Below are 20723 nucleotides of genomic sequence, written 5' to 3'. Positions count from 1 at the left end.
AGAACTTTGTCAGTCTCCTGGCGGCCTTTAAAATGTCCGAGATTCTTCTCTTGATTTGCTGAATAACCCACCCTCCAAGTTTCCCCGTGATTACTCTTGTGGCAGAATACAGAATCTCCGGGCTAATCTCCTGTTTAGAAGAGACCCTTGGGGAAGTTCTTGAAAATGGAAACCTCACCTCTTTTGTCTCCCAGGTGTTTCTTCCCCCCCACCCTCCGCACCTCCGAGGGTCATTGCCACTGCCGCTCATGAAAATGCTGAATCCGGTGAGTAGACGAATTTCCCAAGGGGGCCGGCGGTGGGGAGCAGCGGAGGCATCTGCTCGCGGCTGTGCCGCCAACGTTGCCACAAGGGGATGGGTCACGCCACCGAGGACCCCCAGCTTTACCGGCTGACCCCGCTGTCAGCAGGCCCGCTGCCCGAGCCGGCCACTGTTCCCGTCTGACGCTGCACGGGACTACTGCCTGTAGATCCCCACTCCACCCTGTCCCATCGCCCACCATTTCCAGGCACTAGAGCGTACTTCCCAAACTTCATCTGACCGTGTTAACTTCATCACCGTCACCGTCATCATATGAAAACCAACAGACTCAAAGGTTAAATGACTTGCCTTAAGGCCATACAACCCGCTAGTGGCGATAACAAGATTTGACCTGAAACTCTCCATCCCATGGCCCCTGGTCTCCCCACCCCCCCCACCCTGCTGGTGACTGGCGTGGCTTAGGAACAACTGTATCCATTCCTGGGGGGTCCCTCGTGGTCCACTTTTCCTGGCGAGGTTTCTTTGAGCCACCACGTCTAAGGTTATATTCCAAATATTCTACTGCTCCCCTAAGGAAACTGCTGAGAGGGTTGCTCAGTCAGTTAAGCGTCTGACTTCGGTTCCGGTCACGATCTCGCGATTCGTGAGTTCAAGCCCCACATCGGGCTCTGTGCTGGCAGCTCAGAGCCTGGAGCCTGCTTCGGATTCTGTCTCTCTCTCTCTCTCTCTCTCTCACTCTCTCTCTCTCAAAAATGAATAAACATTAAAAAAAATTCTTTTAAATAAAGGAAACTGCTGAAGCCCTAGGACCTCAAGGAAATGTCTCAGTAAAAGTCTCTTCCCAGTGGCCCAGCCGTCCATTCCTGAGCACACACCCAAAAGAATTGAAAACAGGTGTTCAAACGGAAACTTGCACACAAATGGTCACAGTAGCATCGTTCACAGTCACCAAAAGGGGGAAACAACTCAAGTGCCCATCAGGTGACGAATGGATAAACACAATGCAGTCTCTACGTCTCTACGTACGACGGAATATTATTCCCATTCAGGGAGTGAAATTCTGACACCTGCTACAGCAGGGATCGACACTGAAAACACTACGAAAGAAGCCAAGCCTAAAAGCCCACATAGTGTATGATTCCACTTATGTAAATATTCAGAATAGCGGATCCACAGAAGCAGAAAGCAGATGAAGGGTTGCCAGCAGCTGGGGGAGGGGAAGTAGGAGTGACGGCTTAATGGGTACGAGATTTCCTTTTGGGGGAATGCACATGTTCTGAACTGGATAGCAGGGGGAGGGGGCCGCGTGGCCTCGTAAACGGACCAACTGCTACCGAGGTGTATGCCGTAAAATGGTGAAGGTTCTGTTTTGTGTATTTTGCCACAATAAAAAGCAGTCCCTACCTAGGATCCCCTCAGTTTGTTAACCTCTCAGAATCCCGCGTGAGGATGGGCATTTAAGGAAGTTTCTGGACGCATCATCCTGTCCTTGCTTGCGGGTTCTTCAGAGCTGCCTGCAAAGAAAGCATCTCTCTCCCCGTTGCCTCTGGCACCTTCTGGCCTAGATTCTAAAATTCCAAATTACTTGGTACCTGGAAATCCTCTGTCTCCTGAATGCGATGTTTGCCTGGAGAGGATGGCTCCTGGCCACGTTTGAAAGTTGACCAGTGTCTTCACACGTGTCTTGATTTCCCTTCTGCTGCACAATTTGGAAAACCTGGCGCGTGGGTGAGGTTAAAAAAGGATTTTCTTGGGGCGCCTGGGTGGCGCAGTCGGTTAAGCGTCCGACTTTATCCAGGTCACGATCTCGCGGTCCGTGAGTTCGAGCCCCGCGTCGGGCTCTGGGCTGATGGCTCGGAGCCTGGAGCCTGTTTCCGATTCTGTGTCTCCCTCTCTCTCTGCCCCTCCCCCGTTCATGCTCTGTCTCTCTCTGTCCCAAAAATAAATAAACGTTGAAAAAAAAAAATTTTAAAAAAAAAAAAAAAAAAAAAAAGGATTTTCTCGGGGCACCTGGGTGGCTCAGTCGGTTAAGCGTCCGACTTCGGCTCAGGTCACGATCTCGCGGTCCGTGAGTTCGAGCCCCGCGTCGGGCTCTGGGTTGATGGCTCAGAGCCTGGAGCCTGCTTCTGATTCTGTGTCTCCCTCTCTCTCTGCCCCTTCCCAGTTCATGCTCTGTCTCTCTCTGTCCCAAAAATAAATAAACGTTAAAAAAAAAAAAATTAAAAAAAAAAAAAAAAAAGGATTTTCTCCCTTCCTTTGCTTCCGACAGCAGCGCAGAGCTCGGCTGGAACGCCGGATGGTTGGCTCAACAAACCGGTGGCGTTTTCCCTCAAAGCCCTTCTCCGGAGACCTGCTGGGGCTTTCGCAGAGGTGCAAGGCTTTGAGCGTGGACCTTGATGAGGCTCTGAAGAACCCAGACAGGTAGGGAGATCGAAGGCGCATGGCCGGAAATGCCCTGTGGGGGAACTGCGTTTCTGAGAAGTGCCCCACAGGTGGGTCGCTGGGTTATCTGGGCTGCCGTTGGGACCATCCTTCAGGACGGACGACTTCCTCGGAGGAGGTCCGTCGGTGTGACAAAAGCATGGAGAAAGACGGGCCTTTTTCTTTTTCTTTTCTAGATTTTTCTTTTATATTGGGAGCTTTGGACCCTAACAGGATTCTGTTGTGTTTATCAACGGGGCTGTTGACAAAGGAAACTTAGCTAGTCTTGGCTGCGGGTCTGACCCGAACTCATGAATGGGCATTTCCACCCGGTCCTGGCTCCCCATGTGTGAGAAGGAGGCTCCTCCCTCGTTCCCAAGGTGTTCTCACAGCAGGCTGGGAGCATTACTTCTCCATGTGACAAGTTCTTTCCGGCCTGGCCTGGGACATGGAGCTGGACCCTACTGCAGAGGGAATACTTTGCTTCCCTGGTGCTTTGGACGTAAGTGTGCCACTACCCTCCCTGGGCTGACAGTACCTGCCTTCTGAGCACACGGTCGAATCTTCCCGAGCGTGGCCTGTACCCCTGGGCGGCACCTGGCACAGACAGAAGAGTTGTTTGTTCCACCTTCGCCGAGCGAGTGGCCAAATCCTCCCTTTCTAGAACCCCCGGCCAGCCCTGCTCCAATACCCCAGCCCCTCACAGGTGACCATACGTTACACACATTTGGATAAATCACAACCATCTGTGTTTGGTGCCTCGCTTCTCTGATGACCCCGGCTTAGAAAAATCGAGTGCTGTGCGTTGCTGTGTTTGGCGTTAGCCTTCAGCTATCTCGAACTTATTTTGTATTTATTTCATACTTTGTTTGGGTAGGCGTTTGAAGAAGTCTTAGAGTCACAGGCCCTTGTGTTCCTCAGTGCCAAGGCCAGGCTGGGGAAGCAGGCAGTGGAGCTGGTAAGCAAACTGATCCTGAAAACCGACGAGGGCAGCCGGGCAGCAGGAGCAGAAGTCTCCAGAACTTGGTCTGTGCGATCGCTGAGCTGAGCTTCAGGTGGTGGCCTGAGAGGCAAGGGCACAGAAGCCTGAGGGTGATGGCGGTTGCTGCTGGGTTTTAGGACTACGAGAAACAGCCTATCAGACAGGGTTAGAATTCCTTCTCTTCCATTTACTCAGCTGTGTGACCTTCAGCCAGTGGCTTAACCTCTCTGAGCCTGTTTCCTCCTCTGTGAAATGGTGGCCACAGCATCTTCCTTGAAAAGTTATCTTGGGCGTTAAATCAGACAGTGCACTGAACAGGCCTAGCACGGTTCTAGCACGTGCTAGATGACCCATTAATGCAGTTTTATCTCGATAGCCCGAGCAACCGTTTTGGTTACTGGTCCTGGTGATTTCATTCTGGGTTGTGTCAGCCCTGTGCTCTGCCAGCCAGCAGCCCCATTTTTCATTCTGCCTTGTACCACCTTCCCCAAAGCAAGACACCATGCCTACCTCACACAAGCGACACGGCGGGCCTCTCTCCTTGGTGATGCGAGGAAGCTGTGGGTCCAGAGGCCAGCTGGGGCAAGGAGGCACTCCGGGAAGGCTCATCACTCATGTACCCGGCGGTCAGCTGACCTAGGCTCAGCTCACATGGGCGGAAGGGCTCTTCTCCGTGAGCCTCTCGACCTCCTCCAGAGAGACAGTGGACTCACCTGGGCGTGTTCTCGTGCTGGTGATGACAGAGGACAAGAGGCAAGCCCAGGTGCACAAGTGCTTTCCAGACCTGCAGCTACATCACGTACACTAACACCAAGGCAAGACGCGTGGCCAGACTCAAAGTCAAGGGGAAGGACGTCAGGAGTTTTGCAAGTATTAAGCCAAAAGCCCTTTGAGTGGTTCACCGCAAGAAGTCCTTATGTCCATAAGATACATAGAGAATTTCCCCTTTTTCCTCTCTTATTTCTTCATCACGACTGGGGGAACTGAGTCCCCAGTGTAATGGCGCGTCTCCAGAATTTCCATGTGCCACTTCATCCCGGGCTGTCTAGTCCCAAAGGGTGACGAGGACAACTCATGCCATTTATTCCATTAACTTTCCAATGGTCCTAAAATCAACCTAGCCCTTGAAATTTGCGGAGCCCACAGGGTAAATGGTATACCTTGGCAAGCACCCATGACACCAGGCAAAGGCAATGTGGTTACTTCTGTTGTCTGGCTCAGCCGACGACAGTGATGTCTGTGAGAGTAGGTGAGCTCATGGGCATTGCCCACAGTTTCCAAAGTCCGTTGCCTCACTTTGAGATCACAGTCTGAACCCCTGACCTTGACCAGCGCTTCCCAGACGTGTGACCAAAGCCACCAGAAGGATCGAGGCTGGCTTGGGTCAGGTCCACTACTCCTGTTGGATAAATACCTCAAGCTCTCACTGCCTTCCTGGGGCTGAGTCACCGGAAGCCACCTTCCCCACTTGGAAAGGGCAACATGTGGTCAATATTATTCTGGACACAGGTTCCCCCACCCATGTGCCCTCCGTGAACCCTGGCCCACGAGGGTTCTTGGAACCATTGGAAAAACAGCATGGCAAAAGTGACACTGACCCTATGCGGTCATCAAGTGCCCTTTGGCTGGTTGGCCTTCTTAGCCATGCTGAGGAGCGTGGGCTTTCCCCGAGAGCCCTGGAGAGACACTGAAGGATTCTCGGTAGGAGACAGGCAAGAGCCGATGTGCGTTTCACGTGGTTCTCAGGCTGCAGCCTCAGCTCTACACCCGAGGGGAGCTCCCTGGAGACTGGAGACTGGCGGGGATTACAGGGTGATAATCGTGGCTTGGGCGAAACTCACAGCAATAAGGGGAAAGAGAGAGGGATGAATTCACAAGATACTTGTCAGATCTAGGCAAGCGATCAGATGTGACAACATTCAGTACGCGGGCCTGGACAGCTGGAGGCTGGTGGTGCCATTTGCCGGAGAAGGAGCAGGGCTGGTTTGGGGTAAAACCTGAGTTTGGTTTTTGGACACATTGAGACTGGGGCATGCATGACCCCTAAACAGAAGTACTGGTAAGTAACTTGGTAAGTTATTGGTAAGTGACTTCCCAGAAATGCCCAGAACCCTCCCTCCCTTTCTCTAGCAGATATTTGTTGAGTACCTACTCTATGCTACTGGACATTATTTTAGACCCTCAGCGAAAGAGGAGTCATGCAGGCAACCAGATATAACCTCAGATACCTTCGTGGTAAAGCCTCCCCGCAAACTGAAAACAGGAATCGAAATTCGGAGCCAGCCATCAGACAAAGCTTATCGTTTGCCAAACCGGCAGTCAAATGGTGACCTAAGGAAACTCTCGAGGGGCAAGATATGATAAGACAGATTAATAGGTGCTTTGAGGACACTCACACTAGAACGATACATGTTGCAGCTGGAGAAAACCGTCAGTATTAACTCCAGAATTTTTTGTTTGCCTTTTCCCTTGAGGTTATGCGTTTCACAAATTCAGAAAATTTTCTCTGAGACCTCGAAGAACAAGCCCGTCCAAAGCAGGGAGGCAGGTGAGTGCTTGTCGCCAGTGGACTCCATCAGAATTCTGCTGCGCTCAGGGCCAAGTGGTTTCTACGGAAGGAAACCCGCTGATAGGCCAGGTTCCTGGTCTCTGAGTTTCAGTTTCTGCCCATTGCACACTGTCTAATGTCACATAGGCTCTGTAAATATTTGTCAAATGCACCGTGAAATGATGCGTGAAACCAGGCTTGGCAAACATATTTTCATATGCTAATTGGTCACAGTCGAGACAGACATGCCGGTGTAAATAAATAGGCTTTGGATCGGTAGACTAAACAGAAACTCCATCAAGGATGGACAGTTCTTTCTTCTCTGTCCCTTTCAGCTCCAACCAGTCATGACCTGGACATCACATTTGCACGGGTCCAAGAGGACTTTTTCTGATTTAGAATCAAGAACCAGGCTAGGTCTGTCCAGCTGGGAAAAGGCTCACTGAGCCTCATCAGGCCTGGACAGGTCAGGTCCTTAAAGGAGTTTTTGGTTTTTTTTAGATAAAGCCCACCCCACACGAAAGCTGCCTGAGGTCAGAGCCAGACTCCTGCCCCAGGACAGGCCAATCGATTTCTTCTCACCTCTGGGTTCTGGTTGACTTGAGGCCCTGAGGAGTAGTCTGGGGCCATCTCCTGGCTCAGAGAAAAGAGTTCTGGGGTGAACTGTGACGCCTGCCAGGCGTGGGCCATCGTGAAAGCAAAAGTGGGTGTCCGGTGAGGGCACACGCTTTATCCACAAGTCTGCTCCTGCCTGAAATCACCCAAAACAGAGTAGGATTCTTTCTAGCCCGGCACCACCAGACCGTTTCCCAAGGTGACCCAAGATTTGAGATGCGAGCCCACATTCTGAACCGCAGCACAAAACAATACCATAAAGTTGGTGAGTGACAATGTTAGTGACAGGAGAGGAAACAGGTGCCCAAGCTCACACAGTCAAAATAACGGCAAAGTCAAGAAACAAGTCGATGGGGGCTCATGGCCCTCGAGGTCCCGTCTAGACCTGAGCTTTCACCAGCTCTGTGCTAACAGGAGTCCAGCCTGCAGAGGCCTCCTGCCCACAGCCTCTCATGCCTCACCTGGCCGGGTACCCTTGGGTCCCCCATCTGTCCTCCTGTCAAGGTCTCTCTCTTTTTCAATTTTTTAATTTTTTTTAATGTTTTGAAATGTTTATTTATTTTTGAGAGAGAGACAGTGCGAGCAGGAGAGGGGCAGGGAGAGAGGGAGATACGGAACCCAAAGCAGGCGCCAGGCTCCGAGCCGTCAGCACAGAGCCCGACGCGGGGTTCGAACTCACGCGCCGTGAGATCGTGACCTGAGCCGAAGTCGGACGCTCAACCAACTGAGCCACCCAGGCGCCCCAAAGCCTTTCTCTTTTTAATCACCTATACTATAAGCATGTGATAAAGCCCCTTGCATAAAGCCCCCTACAGTTTGCAAAAGCCTCCTTTACCTTATAATCTTGTCCCACCCCTGTAGCGGGGTTTTCCAGTGGTCCCCATTCCAAGGGAGGCTTATGAGGACTCTGCCTCCTGGTGACGGGACTTTGAGCTGCACTTTGCTGTCGCCTTTCAAGTGGGTGAAAATTAAGCACCCATGCCCAGTAGCTTCAACAGGGGACTGGGTAGTGAGATCGCTTCGCAGGGGATATTTGCCAATGTCGGGAGACATTTTGGGTTGTCACAACTTAGGCAGGGGAGGGTGCTACTGGCACCCAGTGGGTAGAAGCCAGGGATGTTAAATAACCTACAGTGAACCGGACAGCCTCCCAGCAGAGAATTATCTGACCCCAAATATGATCAGTGCCAAGGGTGAGACATATCGTAATGGGAAGTTATGGGGAGGCCCCCAAGAATATCCCAACCAGTGTCCCTTCCCCATGAAGCCTTTCCAATTCCCCAAGTAGAGGAAAGCACATGTCCCTCTGGAGTCCTACAACTGTTGGTCAGCTGCTCTTAGCCACTTATCTATTTGTGTTGCTTTGTAATTCTGCTTATTATATCCCCCTGGAGCAAGCGCCCCGAGGCCCACGCTGCCTTTTTGTTTTCTTCCTGGAGGGCCCAGCAAAGCCGCTGCCCATCTGCTCAGTGACTGTGACTGAATGGAAGGCGGGGGGATTGACACGTCTCTTGGTAGGGACGCCGTGGAAGCATTTACTCAGCACTGTGTTCTCTCCTCAGACGTGATTCTCGAATGTCTGGGCTCCAGATGGGAACTCCATCAGCCCCAGCTTTTCCAGTCCGAGACCTTGAGCAAGCTCTACCTGATGGCGCTGGCCCAGAGCACCAAGAGGCCCACAAAGGAACTGGAGAGTCTTCTGCGAGGTATTTTCTCCCTGGCACCCAGCACTGAGCCCCAAATGCCCTCTGGTCTGAGGCTCCCCAGCTTTGAGTTTGGTCATCTGTTTCGAGACCAAGGCCACTCTGGCAGATAAGAGCAAGGCCCGTGGTGTGACCTCATCACAGGATTTAACCTCAGTCTCTGGCTATAACATGGGAATAATAAATAGTTCTCACTATGTTCCTTTGAAGCCTAGAGAAGAAGGTAATACCTGTGAAATTCTAGAACAATGCCTGGCATATATTGGGCACTCAGTGAATGTCAGTTATTTTTCTCATAACAACCCAGTTCTGGCCAGCTGAGGTGGAGACTCTCCCTGCTTCTTTGAGAAGAACAAACGGTGGTGTGGAGTCTCCTGATGAGTTTTCTGGAAGGAAGGCATAGTTGTCACATCTGGCCCGATATGCTGGTTAGAGGTTTATATGTTGTACGTCGATGTTATGTTTCCTTTGCTTTCTCTTTTCCTAACTTCACGACATTCCATAACGTGTTCAGGCCATTTCTTTCTTTCTTTTTGTCCTTTTCAACCCTCGTAATCCCCAGGCTCCCCTTCTGTGTCCCCTAAGTCCTTCTCCAGATGCACTGCCTTCTTTGGGCGATAAAGTTTGGCATCGCTTCAGGACGACTCATAAGCAGGGACCATGGAAAAATTCAAGGTTTCCAGAGGCAGCCAGCATGCCAGTCAGGACAGGACTGCACTTCCAGGATGTGGCAGCGAAGTTCTGTTATTCTCCGGCCAGACAGGTTGGCTGAGCCCCCAGCTGCTGCCGCACCCTGAGCCTGGAGAGAGGGCCTGGCCAGGAGGCCTCTGACTCAGTCCTTCCTCGCAGAGCTGGGAGCTGAGAGCAGGCTGCGGCATTCCCCCAGGACGGTGACGTCCCTCACGCGCACTCACAATCTTCCCTACTCTTCCCAAGTGTCTGTCCCAGTGTCTTCGAGAAAGGGACTGAGTCCTCCTTCCGCGTCCCCTGTGTCCGAGTCAGAACACTCACGAGGCACCCGGGGAAAGACCACGGAGACCCAGACATGAGCGCATTGAGAAGCAAGAGAACGTGGACGCCTGGGTGGCTCTGTCGGTTAAGTGTCCGACTTTCGCTCAGGTCATGATCTCGTGGTCTGGGAGTTCAAACCCCGTGTGGGGCTCTGTGCTGACAGTGTGGAGCCTGCTTGGGATTCTCTCTCTCTCTCTCTCTCTCTCTCTCTCTCTCTCTGCCCCTCCCCTGCTTAGGCTCTTTCTCTAAAATAAATAAGCTTTAAAAAAAGAAAGAATTGGAAAGAGAAAATGGAATGACTGTTAATGCTGTGGTCTTTGATACGTCTAGAATGATCTCGCTGACAAGACTGGGCCCTGCGAAGACAAGCCCCCTGCTAGAGGCTGGGCCTGACTGGGGGGGCGTCAGGGAAGGTGCAGAGATGAATCCCCACTGCCCGGACTGTCACAACTTTCCGGGGTCTCTTCCCAGGCACCAGCATGTGCACCAGGCCCTGGGGACCATGTTCACATGATGCTCAGTGGACACGGCTACCGGCCTTTGTGCACCTGGGAAAGCAGGATGCATCTCACAGTACATGGCTGGTCTCATGACCCCTGCTTTGGGTTCCTGAGAACACCCGCACTGCATCCTGGAGTGGTGGCCTGTGTGGAGAGGCAGCTCCCCGCGAGCACCCCTGTACTGGCCACACACAGCTGTCCTAGCTGCTCACTTTAAAAAAAAAAAAAATTTATTTAGAAAGAGAGCATGTGAGTGCAGAGCCTGATGCGGGGCTCAACCTCACGAACCACGAGATCGCGACCCGACCCAAAATCAAGAGTCGGACGCTTTAACCGACTGAGCCACCCAGGTGCCCCCAGCTGCCCATTTTTGTCCCACCGAGAGTCCCGGGTTAGCTGTGCTTTGGCAGGACGTGCTTCTTCTCTAGGAAGAACCCCAAGGAAGAAACAGTGCTCTTTTCCTGAAAAGGAACCACCTTGGTTTCAGAGAACCTCAGAAGCACACGATTCAGCTATTACTTTCCTATTCGATTTTGAGGTTCTACATAAAACAGAGGGAAAGTTGAAGTTCTGTCTTCCACTGACTCTGACCCAGCCAATGATATTCCTTTCTTCCTTCAACAAATGTCAAGTGCTTAACCCCTCCTAAGCATGGTCCTAGGAACTCTGTCAGGAGGTTGGGGGACAGACAAGCCAACCCAAAATGACGATAAAGCCCAATAAATAGCATGACCCATGATGATGCGAACTGCCACTTTCGGAGTGCCTCGTCGGTGCCCAGCACCCGTGCAGCCATCCCAGTCAGTGCCCCCAGTGGAGGTGGACAGAATGCAGCGTGCAGGCGAGAGGCGGTGCTGAAATCCTGGAGAAAAATGATTCAGAGAAGAGAACGAGGCTCAATAAATATTTGCCAAATGAGAGCCTGAACAGAGCCAGGTGCCGTGAGCGTGGTGAGGGGAGGCTCGACAGGGCCTTGCACGTCTGAGGAAAATGGATCTTTATTCTCCCTTTCTCTCCGCGGTCTTCGTAGTTGAACAGCGTGACATCCTTTTTTGGATCCTGACTCATGTCATTTTTCATCACCTACAACCTTGAGCTCACTAGGCTTAGGATTCTGGGGATGGAATCCACTCATTTACTGGGGACCTGTGTGGGCAAGACTGTGTCGGGTCCCGGGGATGGAGTGGCGAGTAAACCGTCCGGTGTGCCGGCCCCGCGGGTGAAAAACCAGCAGGCACATGACGTAATCGCAGGTGGTGGTAACAGTGAGTCTAGGAGGAAAAGTAAAGCCAGTTTGGGGGGAAGGTGAGGGTGGGGTGCTATGTTACATATGGAGGCAGGAGGGTGCCCGATGGGGAAGGGATGGAGCCCCGCGACTCTTCTGTGGAACAAGCCACAAGAAGGCAGGTTTGGGGTCCACTGAGCCGGAGACTGGTCGTCTTGGGGCCACTGGAGGGGCTTCACCTTGGTACCAAGGGTGTGGGATGCCGCTGGAGAGCTGCGAGCGGCGTGTGTTGTAACTCACGTCTTCGAATAAGTCTGAGCGGCTGGGGGAGGCGGGCAGTGAATCGGGCTGCCCCTCCCCTGCCTCCTGGAAGCCTTAGGTGGCAGGGGTCCACTCTTTGGACACCCGTGGGGCAAAGCTTCAGCAGCCACTGGGTGGGTGCCTGCTTCCCACGCTCATTCTTTAGCAGGGGGTCACTGTGATCCCATCTTGTGCTAGGTCTGGGCTGGGCGCTTGGGTGCAGAGATGACAGTGGCCCACCCCTTGCCCTCAAACTGCTCCCAGACTAAATAGAGAAAGGGAGGAGGCAGGGAGAGAGAGTGAGCTCGGGAGGAGCTAGTAAAAAATAACTCGTGCAGTGAGAGCAACGGTCTCCCAGCTTTGACCGTCACAGTGGCTGTTTAAGAGCAGGGGGCAAGGTAGCCGACGAGTGCACGGGAACTCTGAACGATTTTTACAACTTCTTATACTTCTTCCACTATTTCTAAATAAATAATCACTTCAGAAATACATCTTCTAAACCAGCAAACAGGAACAAAACCTGGTGCGCTAAATGCCAAGGTCATGGTTGCAAAAGGGCCGTGGGACCTCCCCCTGTACCCGGCACAATTTGCTGCAGCTCTCAGGTCCCTACATCCCTCTTCTTTTTCCTTTACCAGCTCAGCTGCCTGGGAAGATCAAGGAAAGACCCCCCACGAGGAAGATGATCATTTCCTTGAAGATCAATGACCCCGTGGTCACTAAAGTTGGTAATGTACCCCTGTCGTCTTAGGCTAAGAATGCCATTGAACAAACGGCCCTCCCGGCTTTAAAAACAAACAACAGAACCACAGATGAGTGGCAGTGTTCAGTATTTCCTGATTAAAACTAGCTGAGCAGAGCAGAGACGGTGGAGTGCAGCTAAAGAGAGGTGCTCATCCCTGGAAAAGAGGTGTGGAGGGTGCAGAGGAGAAAGGAAGTCGCAGGCTCATTAGACCCAAAGGCAGGGAGGCTCAGGTCTGTCCTCCCTCAGGGAGCACTTTGTGTGCCCCTTCCCACCAACTCCCATCCCTGGCTGGCTGCCAGCAGCAGAGAGCTCACCCTCTCCCACTGCACCCTGGCCACCTGGAAATGGACTTCAGTCTTAGTGAAGCACGTGTGCTGTCACATGCTGTCATGGTCTGCAAATGTGCAGGTCAGGAAGCCATCCGCAGAAGCACCGTGTAGACCAGTTGTCCTCAGAGTGCATTGGCTCCCACACAGTGCTGACTGGGATCAGGGAAAATTTGGAATAGCCCAGTCCCTCTGCTCCCTGGTCCCCGGACCTTAGTTCTTAGATATGAAAATATCCGGGCTCTTTCCAGGCATCCTTTTTTTTTTTTTTAATTTTTTTTTTACATTTATTTATTTTTGAGAGACAGAGAAACAGAGGACAAGTGGGGAGGGGCACAGAGAGGGGGAGACAGAGAATCTGAAGCAGGCTCCAGGCTCCAAGCCATCAGCACAGAGCCTGACGCGGGGCTCGAACTCACAGACCGTGAGATGATGACCTGAGCTGAAGTCGAACACTCAACCAACTGAGCCACCCAGGTGCCCCTCCAGGCATCCTTAACTTTTTGGGAGACCCCAGACTCTGAGGACAAGATTTTCCTGAGGAAAAAAGCACAGCCACGCACACACAGCATTCTGTACGTATTTGGGCAGTCACCTCCCTGCACAGGCCATGGAGCCCAGGTTAGCAGAGAACCCCTGAGGCGCAGACCCCGGGATGGGTTTAGAATAGCATTCTTTCAGTGCAAACTGGTGCAGCCTCTCTGGAAAACAGTATGGAGGTTCCTCACACAATTAAAAATAGATCCACCCTCTGACCCAGCAATAGCACTGCTAGGAATTTCCCCAAGGGATACAGGAGTGCTGATGCATAGGGCACTTGTACCCCAATGTTTATAGCAGCACTTTCAACAATAGCCAAATTATGGAAAGAGCCTAAATGTCCATCAACTGACAAATGGATAAAGAAGATGTGGTTTATATATACAATGGAATACTACTTGGCAATGAGAAAGAATGAAATCTGGCCCTTTGTAGCAATGTGGATGGAACTTATTATGCTAAGTGAAGTAAGTCAGGCAGAGAAAGACAGATACCATATGTTTTCACTCTTATGTGGATCCTGAGAAACTTAACAGAAGACCATGGGGGAGGGGAAGGGGAAAAAAAAAGTTACAGAGAGGGAGGGAGGCAAACCATAAGAGACTCTTAAATACTGAGAACAAACTGAGGGTTGATGGGGGGAGGGGGGGAGGGGAAAGTGGGTGATGGGTGATGGGCATTGAGGAGGGCACCTGCAAGGGAGGGACACGGGGTCCAGAGCCCCGGGCTGACGGCTTTCTCTCTTGGATGCTGCCTCCCAGCCTTCGCCATGGCCCTGAAGAGCCTCTACCTGAGCCAGGTGGAGATGAACGTCAACGACGTGCTGGCCGTGCTGGCTTCCGCACACGTTCTCCAGTTCAGCAGCCTGTTTCAAAGGTAAGGAAACATAGCAAGGCTCGGGCCAGGCCCAGCCCTGGGCAAGGTAGAGGGGGGCCCCCCTGGCCCATTCATAGAATGGCCCCTGTCCACGGGCTAGAACATCCGGGTTTCTTGGCACAGAGCTGTGGGTCTGCAGAGGGACCGAGGCACAAATCCACCCGTCTCTTTCAGTATTCTTCAAAAAAAAACCAGTCTTTTTCTTAAAGTTTTCTATTTATCTTTGAGAGACAGAGTGCTAGCGGGGAGGGGCAGAGAGAGAGGGAGACACAGAATCTGAAGCGGGCTCCAGGCTCTGAGCTGTCCGCACAGAGCCCGATGCGGGTCATGTGAGATCATGACCTGAGCTGAAGTCAGACGCTTAACTGACTGAGCCACCCAAACGCCCCTGGAATAGTTTTATTCTTATAAATGTTACACACGGTCACGGTAGATCTTTCAGAAGAGAGAAAAATGCAACGATCAAAGTCAGCTGCCCACCAGTCCCGCTGCCCACTGGGGGCACAGCCTTTCTCTTGGGGATTCAGACCCCTCTGACCCACCTGGGCTGCCTGTCAGGGGGGCCGAGCAGGGGAAACCAGGGGGCGTTCACAGTGGATGGACATCGAATGTGAAAGCCTGCTCATCCTGCCAAGGGTTGCCTGGGTTCATGGGCACCAAGAGAACGTGTGGGTACTGAAAGCAGAAGAGTGCAATGCAGCCTTAGGGGCTGACATTCAGAGGCTCCCAGTTTTCATTAGACTTTTTCCACAAAGCCAGAAGCAGCCTAGGATGTGAGCAGCAGGGCCTGTGCTGAGCCCTGCCATAAGCCGCTCTTTGGTCTCCCTGGGCCTCAGTGTTCTCAGATGTGAAATGGGGCTCATTACATTCATCCTGAGTACTTCGCGGGACTTTGTTCAGGGCGAGGGGATGTCAGCACGAAGGGCTTTGAGGTGGGGCCTTTGCCCCGGTCAGACATGGTTCTCAGCTTTTGGCGAGGGTGACCTCACTTTATCCTCCCTGCAGGGAGGTGGTATATCATTATGTCCACTTCACAGACAAGAAAACTGAGGCCTCACGAGGTGAGTAACTTGCACAAGACCACAGTAGAGCCGCCAGAACATGCAGGAGGCCAGGGGTCTCGGAACCTGTACCCCCAACACTGTCCTTTTCGGCTTTGCTCTGCTGAGGAGGTAGTGTCGCTTGCTCGTTCAGGGGTTCACTGACTTTCAATGGCATTTGGTGAGGTGAGGTTTGCTTGGGGCCAGTCACCTGCCAGCTCATTCCGTCACCTTCGTTCACTCATCTGCTCCTTTAAGAACGACGTCTTGGGCGTCTCCAGGACACCAGGACCAGAGGGGCAAGGGCCCTGCCCTCTGAAGCTTCTTGCCCTACGGTCTCCAGGGCACAGGAAATGAGTAAAGTGGAATGAAGGACAGGGATTCCCAGATGGAACATTTTGTGTTATGTGTGATTAATTTCAAGTAAACGGGGCCCAGTGATTAACAAGAACAGTTCTTAGAACCTCCCCCTTTTCCGTATCCCGTAATACTGCTCCATTCCAGTAACTTACGAAAGGGTAGGTGAACCGAGTGGAAAATTGCTGATGGGATTCACTCTTCTAGAATATTCTGTCCCTTCCCTTAGGCTTTTTCGGGGATGTGTGCCTCCTGCAGTCATGTCCCGGACATCGAGCTGGTGTCTTATAGTCTTTGATTTCCTAATACCTTCTGGGATTCAACATAGAGAGGGGATTTAGGGCAGGGATGGTCCACCAAGCTTGTTCTGCTCTACGCCTCAGTATCCTCTTTTGAGGAAATGAATGGATGAATGAACTTCCCATCCAAGACAAGAGAGGACATCAGCTGCTCTGTAGACGGCAGGGGTAGGATCTCTCCCAAGGATCTTGCAGGTTTCAATTCACTTTCGTAGAGTCCACACAGCCAGCTTCAACCCCAAAGACGCTTTTGAGCAGGGGTCTCATTTCTGGGGCACCTGAAATGACTCAGACCAGGTGCTCGATCAAGAGCATCAAGAAGCCTTATGAGGGATGCAGACGTCCCATGAACTGAGGGATACAGGCTCTCGGAGGCCTGGACGTGACAACCGAGGGCACACTGAGGGGACCAGAGTCTTGAAGAGGTGCTCCAGCGTGTCGGCATGGCCTGACCTGGACGGTGGGTGGCGGGAGGTGGGAGACCAGCAGGTGTAGATACAGCCAGATTGTGTAGGGTCTGGGGCTGACTAAGGAGTCCAGTCTAGACTGCAGTTGATGGCTGATCGTCCGGGGTTTGCTGAGATTTCCCTCGTATTGTATATACCACCCATCTTCCGTGCCATACAGCCTTCATAAAACTGCTAAGTCCCAGCTTCCTTGCTCAGGACACTTCTGAGCAGCTCTTTCCTGGTGCTCTAATATCTCTGGTCCCAAAGCCGGAAGGCCAGCCTCCCTCATGGAGCAGGGATTCCAGCTGCTGTCTGTCAGCCTTGGCTGCCCTACCTCAGGCCCAGCTTCCTTGGAACCCTAGCCCTGGCTATTGGGGGCCCATCTTGCTCTTGGAACCCTAGCCCTGGCTATTGGGGGCTAAGCCAAGAATGACAGGTTCTTCATTTTCCTTCCTCCACCCCAACTTGGTTCAAGGTCAGAGCAGCAAGGGCTTTGGGGATAATGAGCCAGACCCGTCATTGCACGGGGGCATATGGACCTTGCTCAAGATTCTCCAGATAGCCGTGGCCAGGTCTTACAGGTCAGATCCTGGTTGGCCTGGCACACAGCTGGGCTGGCTGTCACCTGCCTTCAAGAGGCTGATGGTACATTTGGCCGCAATGTGGCAGCACAAGCCTCAGTGTGTGTATATGTGTGTGTGTGTGTGTGTGGTACGTGGGTGCATGTGGGTGTGTTTGTATAGGGGAACAGAAATGTCATGTGGGTCACTCTGATAGCATCACAAATCCAGGTGCTGAACAAGACCTCAAAGGTCATCTTGGCTGAGCTCCCAGCCAAGGGAAAAATCACCCAGATGGCTGCCCTGGTCTGAATCACACGTAGCAGAAGCCATTCCCCTTCGGGGGATGCGGAGTGTGCGTGCCGGTTCCATCTGGTACGGTTCCTTGATTTCGTGCATCAGATATGCGCACTGGCCCAGCTGGGCTCAGGGCTGTCACGTGCATGCATGTATGAGCATGTTTCAGGCTTGCTTGGTGTCCCCTGGTCTGGGGAAGCCTGGCCATTCCAGTTCAGCCTGGCCGATGAGTCTGACCGTGAGAAAGGGGGAGCACGAGTGAGGGCGTCAGCCTCTTAGAACACTAACTTCTGTGCCTTAACTCCAAGCCCAGCTAATTCTGTTCCCGTTTGTCGCTGGTAAGAGCCAGCACCTAAAGAACACCATGCCTGGTGGCCGGCAGGACTCGCACCTCTGGCAAACACTCGGTTTCCAGCTCTCCCACCATCCTGGAGTTGAATGAAACCTCTGAGGCTGCCCCTTCTCTGAAAGCAGCCTCGGGACCCTCCAGGAACAGCATTTCTCTCTCTGCAGGTGTGTGGCCGTGATGATGAAGGGACTCACGCCAAGCACCATCAAGAGCTTTTACCTGGCCGGCTGCAAGGTGAGAACAACCTGGACAGAGCATACGGCACCTGGGGACTTTTGGGAGCACCCCAGCCTCTAGGATTTTATCCGCCGGGCCCAGCTCCAAACAATTATGAAAAATAATTTTAGGGGCGCCTGGGTGGCGCAGTCGGTTGAGCGTCCGACTTCAGCCAGGTCACGATCTCGCGGTCCGTGAGTTCGAGCCCCGCGTCAGGCTCTGGGCTGATGGCTCGGAGCCTGGAGCCTGTTTCCGATTCTGTGTCTCCCTCTCTCTCTGCCCCTCCCCCGTTCATGCTCTGTCTCTCTCTGTCCCAAAAATAAATAAACGTTGAAAAAAAAATTTAAAAAAAAAAAAAGAATTTTATTTTGAAGGGACATCTTAGGGGCGCCTGGGTGGCTCAGTCGGTTAAGCATCCGACTTTGGCTCGGGTCACGAACTCCTGGTACGTGAGTTCGAGCCCTACTTCAGGTGAGCTCGAGCCCTGCTTCGGGCTCCGCATTCTCTCTGCCCCGTGTGGGATTCTTTCTGCGCCTTGCTCACTCCTTCAAAATATAAATAAATAAATAAATAAATAAATAAATAAATAAAGTGTTAAAACATTAAAAAACAAAAGGACATTTTAAAGCCAAAAATCAAATAATAATAATAATAATAATAATAACAATAATAAATGTAAACAAAAACTTAAAAACTAAGGGCGAAAAAATACGAGCACAGTCTTTCTCACCAGAATAGCAGACAGTCAGTATCAGGAATAAATGATGTAATCTAATGGTCTCATTCTCAGAGGAGAACGCCACCTGATCCATCCTGATCAGGGTGACAGCTTCTAAGTGGCAGTGCTGGGCTCGAACCCCAGGCCATCTGACCCCTGCCTTCCTCTGTGAGGCTACCGTTGACCTGGATGGGCACTCACCCCGTGAAACAGGCCCGTCTGACCGTGACGTCTGGTTCACTCACGATCGGCTGGTCCCAGTGCTCTCGTAATGGCAGCTAAGAACGTGCTAAGTGCCTATTTTGTCAAAGACAATAAGTGTCCCCACCGTCCATCAGTAACTAGAAAGTCACTCTGTGGGCAGTGTCTTTGCATTCTGGTCAACGTTTTCTTTTCCGGCCACTCTTGGCCTGGGAAGGACTGTAGCCCCCAGGACGTGCAAAGCGTACTGAGACCCTGCCAAGGTCCCTGGCCCTGGGAGAACCTTCCCACTTCCTTTGGACTTTGATGTCAGGGTATGTGTCCCCCACCAGCCTCAGCACTCCATCTGGGGTACACCCTGCAGGCCCTTCCATGATCCGTGACTGACTTCAGCCCAGAGATTTCAGTGTGCAAGTCCTGTGGTCAGACCACCAGGCAGCATCGTCACAGGCCAGCAGAGGGCGCCAAGAGTTCAGGGATCGCTTTATCTATCCTTGGCTTTTCTTGCCTTCGCAGTACAAGGAAGAGCAGCTCACCACTGCCTGCGAGAAGTGGCTGGAAATGAACTTGGTCCCTCTGGTAGGGACACAGATCCACCTCCGGAAAATCCCGCAGGAGCTGCTTCACAGAGTGCTGCGGTCCCCCAGGTCAGAGCTGGTGCCCAGGGGTGCTGTGTTGGGGGTGGGGGGTACCAGGAGCCCCCACCACCCTGCCTGGGGCAGCAGGGCCGGTCCTGGGAGGGGGGTGCTCCAGCGGGGTGCATCCACACCCCTGCTGGCCAGGCCAGATGTCCTACACGTCCTCCATCCCAAACTCCCCACCATCCTGAACAGCTGGCCGGGGTGGGGGCTGAAACACGGGGCACTGTGGGTAGGGATGGGGACAAGATCCCTTCACGCTCCTTCACTGGGGTGAGGACCTTCTGGGTGCCCGCTGTCCCGTGACCCACATGGTGGTTCATTCAGTAATTGCCTACATAATGTTAAAAAATCCTGACAACATTAATATACACCCACTGTGGAAAATGGAAAACAGGGAAACACAGAAAACAGAAAATAAGCACTCTCGTCCTAAATTGATTCCTGCCTTTAGCCCTGAGCCCTCTCCTGAACAGATGTGACCCAGACACCGGACTCTCTGTTTGACGCTCGAGCTAAAACCCAACCCTGGGGGCCCCCACCCTGTGTTCCTTTAGCGGCTGATCAAACCGGAATCTTGGGGGGGGGGGGCCTTCTGAACATCACGTGACCCTCCGCCCCGACTGCGTCAGTAGCACTTTCAGACCCAGCCCGTCTCTAAGGGCTTCTCTCCACAGGCACCAGCCAGAGATCTCCGTCATCTGTTGTCTGGACCACTGCAGGGACCTCTGACTCAGGGTGTTGTGTCAGCTCTTGACCCCCTCCAAGAACATCTCTAGCCAAAGAGCTGTTGGCATGCCCACATCTCACCAGCCACGAGGCACCCACGGGGGCTACCTTGGATCTCAGCCCTGCCCAGCTCCTTGGTACCCACCAGTCTGCTCCCCTCCAGCCCAGTTCCTAGAAACGTCCCCAGTTCTTGGCCTTTTAGGTTTATTTCCAGTGTTTTATCAATATGAAAGTAGCGTCTTGGTGACCTCCTTCAATGTACCTCCTATCTTCATCCCAGATTATCTTCCCACATGAAATTTCTAGAAGTGACATTATTAACAGGGCTTTCTGGTTTTGTCACAGGTAAAAAGCATTCTAAAAAATATTCTATTTGAAAAGAATTTCTAACAAATCAAGATGGCAAGAACAGTATAAAGAATATTTCTATACCCTTTACCCTATTTTGTTCAGTTTCTGCTGTTTGTTTGATCATCTGCATCTGTAGGTATAACTGTGTACCCACATAGTTTTTCCTGAACGCTCTGAAAGCAAGTTGCACACATCATGTACCCTGTCTCCTAAATGCTTCAGTGTTTATTTCCTAACAGAAAGAACCTTTTAATGTAATCACAATGCAGTTATCAACTTCAGGGAACTTAGCATTGATGTTAATGCCTTGACATGATTAGCCCAGTGCCGTCCTTTATAACATTTCTTCCCCCAGTGCGGGATCTGGTTTAGGATCACATATTGTATTTACTTGCCATGACTCTTTGGGACTCTTGAAAAGGTTCCCGATACCCATTGCCAAGGTACCGAGATTGTATTCCCTTT

The 20723-nt window shown here is 52.1% G+C and overlaps 1 protein-coding gene across 1 annotated transcript in view; it reads left to right on the top strand.

Annotated features, from left to right (window-relative positions):
- The first annotated feature begins 248 nt into the window (after positions 1-248).
- The window catches only part of BTBD16 (BTB domain containing 16), a 44786-nt gene continuing 24311 nt past the window's right edge, over positions 249-20723 (top strand). The window contains exons 1-8 of the mRNA XM_030335093.1: positions 249-266; positions 2535-2683; positions 6140-6213; positions 8391-8534; positions 12206-12295; positions 13940-14054; positions 17570-17639; positions 19057-19187. Of these exons, the coding sequence (XP_030190953.1) occupies positions 249-266; positions 2535-2683; positions 6140-6213; positions 8391-8534; positions 12206-12295; positions 13940-14054; positions 17570-17639; positions 19057-19187 (791 nt within the window). The remainder of the gene's footprint in view (positions 267-2534; positions 2684-6139; positions 6214-8390; positions 8535-12205; positions 12296-13939; positions 14055-17569; positions 17640-19056; positions 19188-20723) is intronic.

This window comes from Lynx canadensis, chromosome D2 (genome assembly GCF_007474595.2).
Source record: "Lynx canadensis isolate LIC74 chromosome D2, mLynCan4.pri.v2, whole genome shotgun sequence".
Taxonomy (NCBI): Eukaryota; Metazoa; Chordata; class Mammalia; order Carnivora; family Felidae; genus Lynx; species Lynx canadensis.
This window is presented reverse-complemented; position numbering and strand designations above follow the sequence as displayed.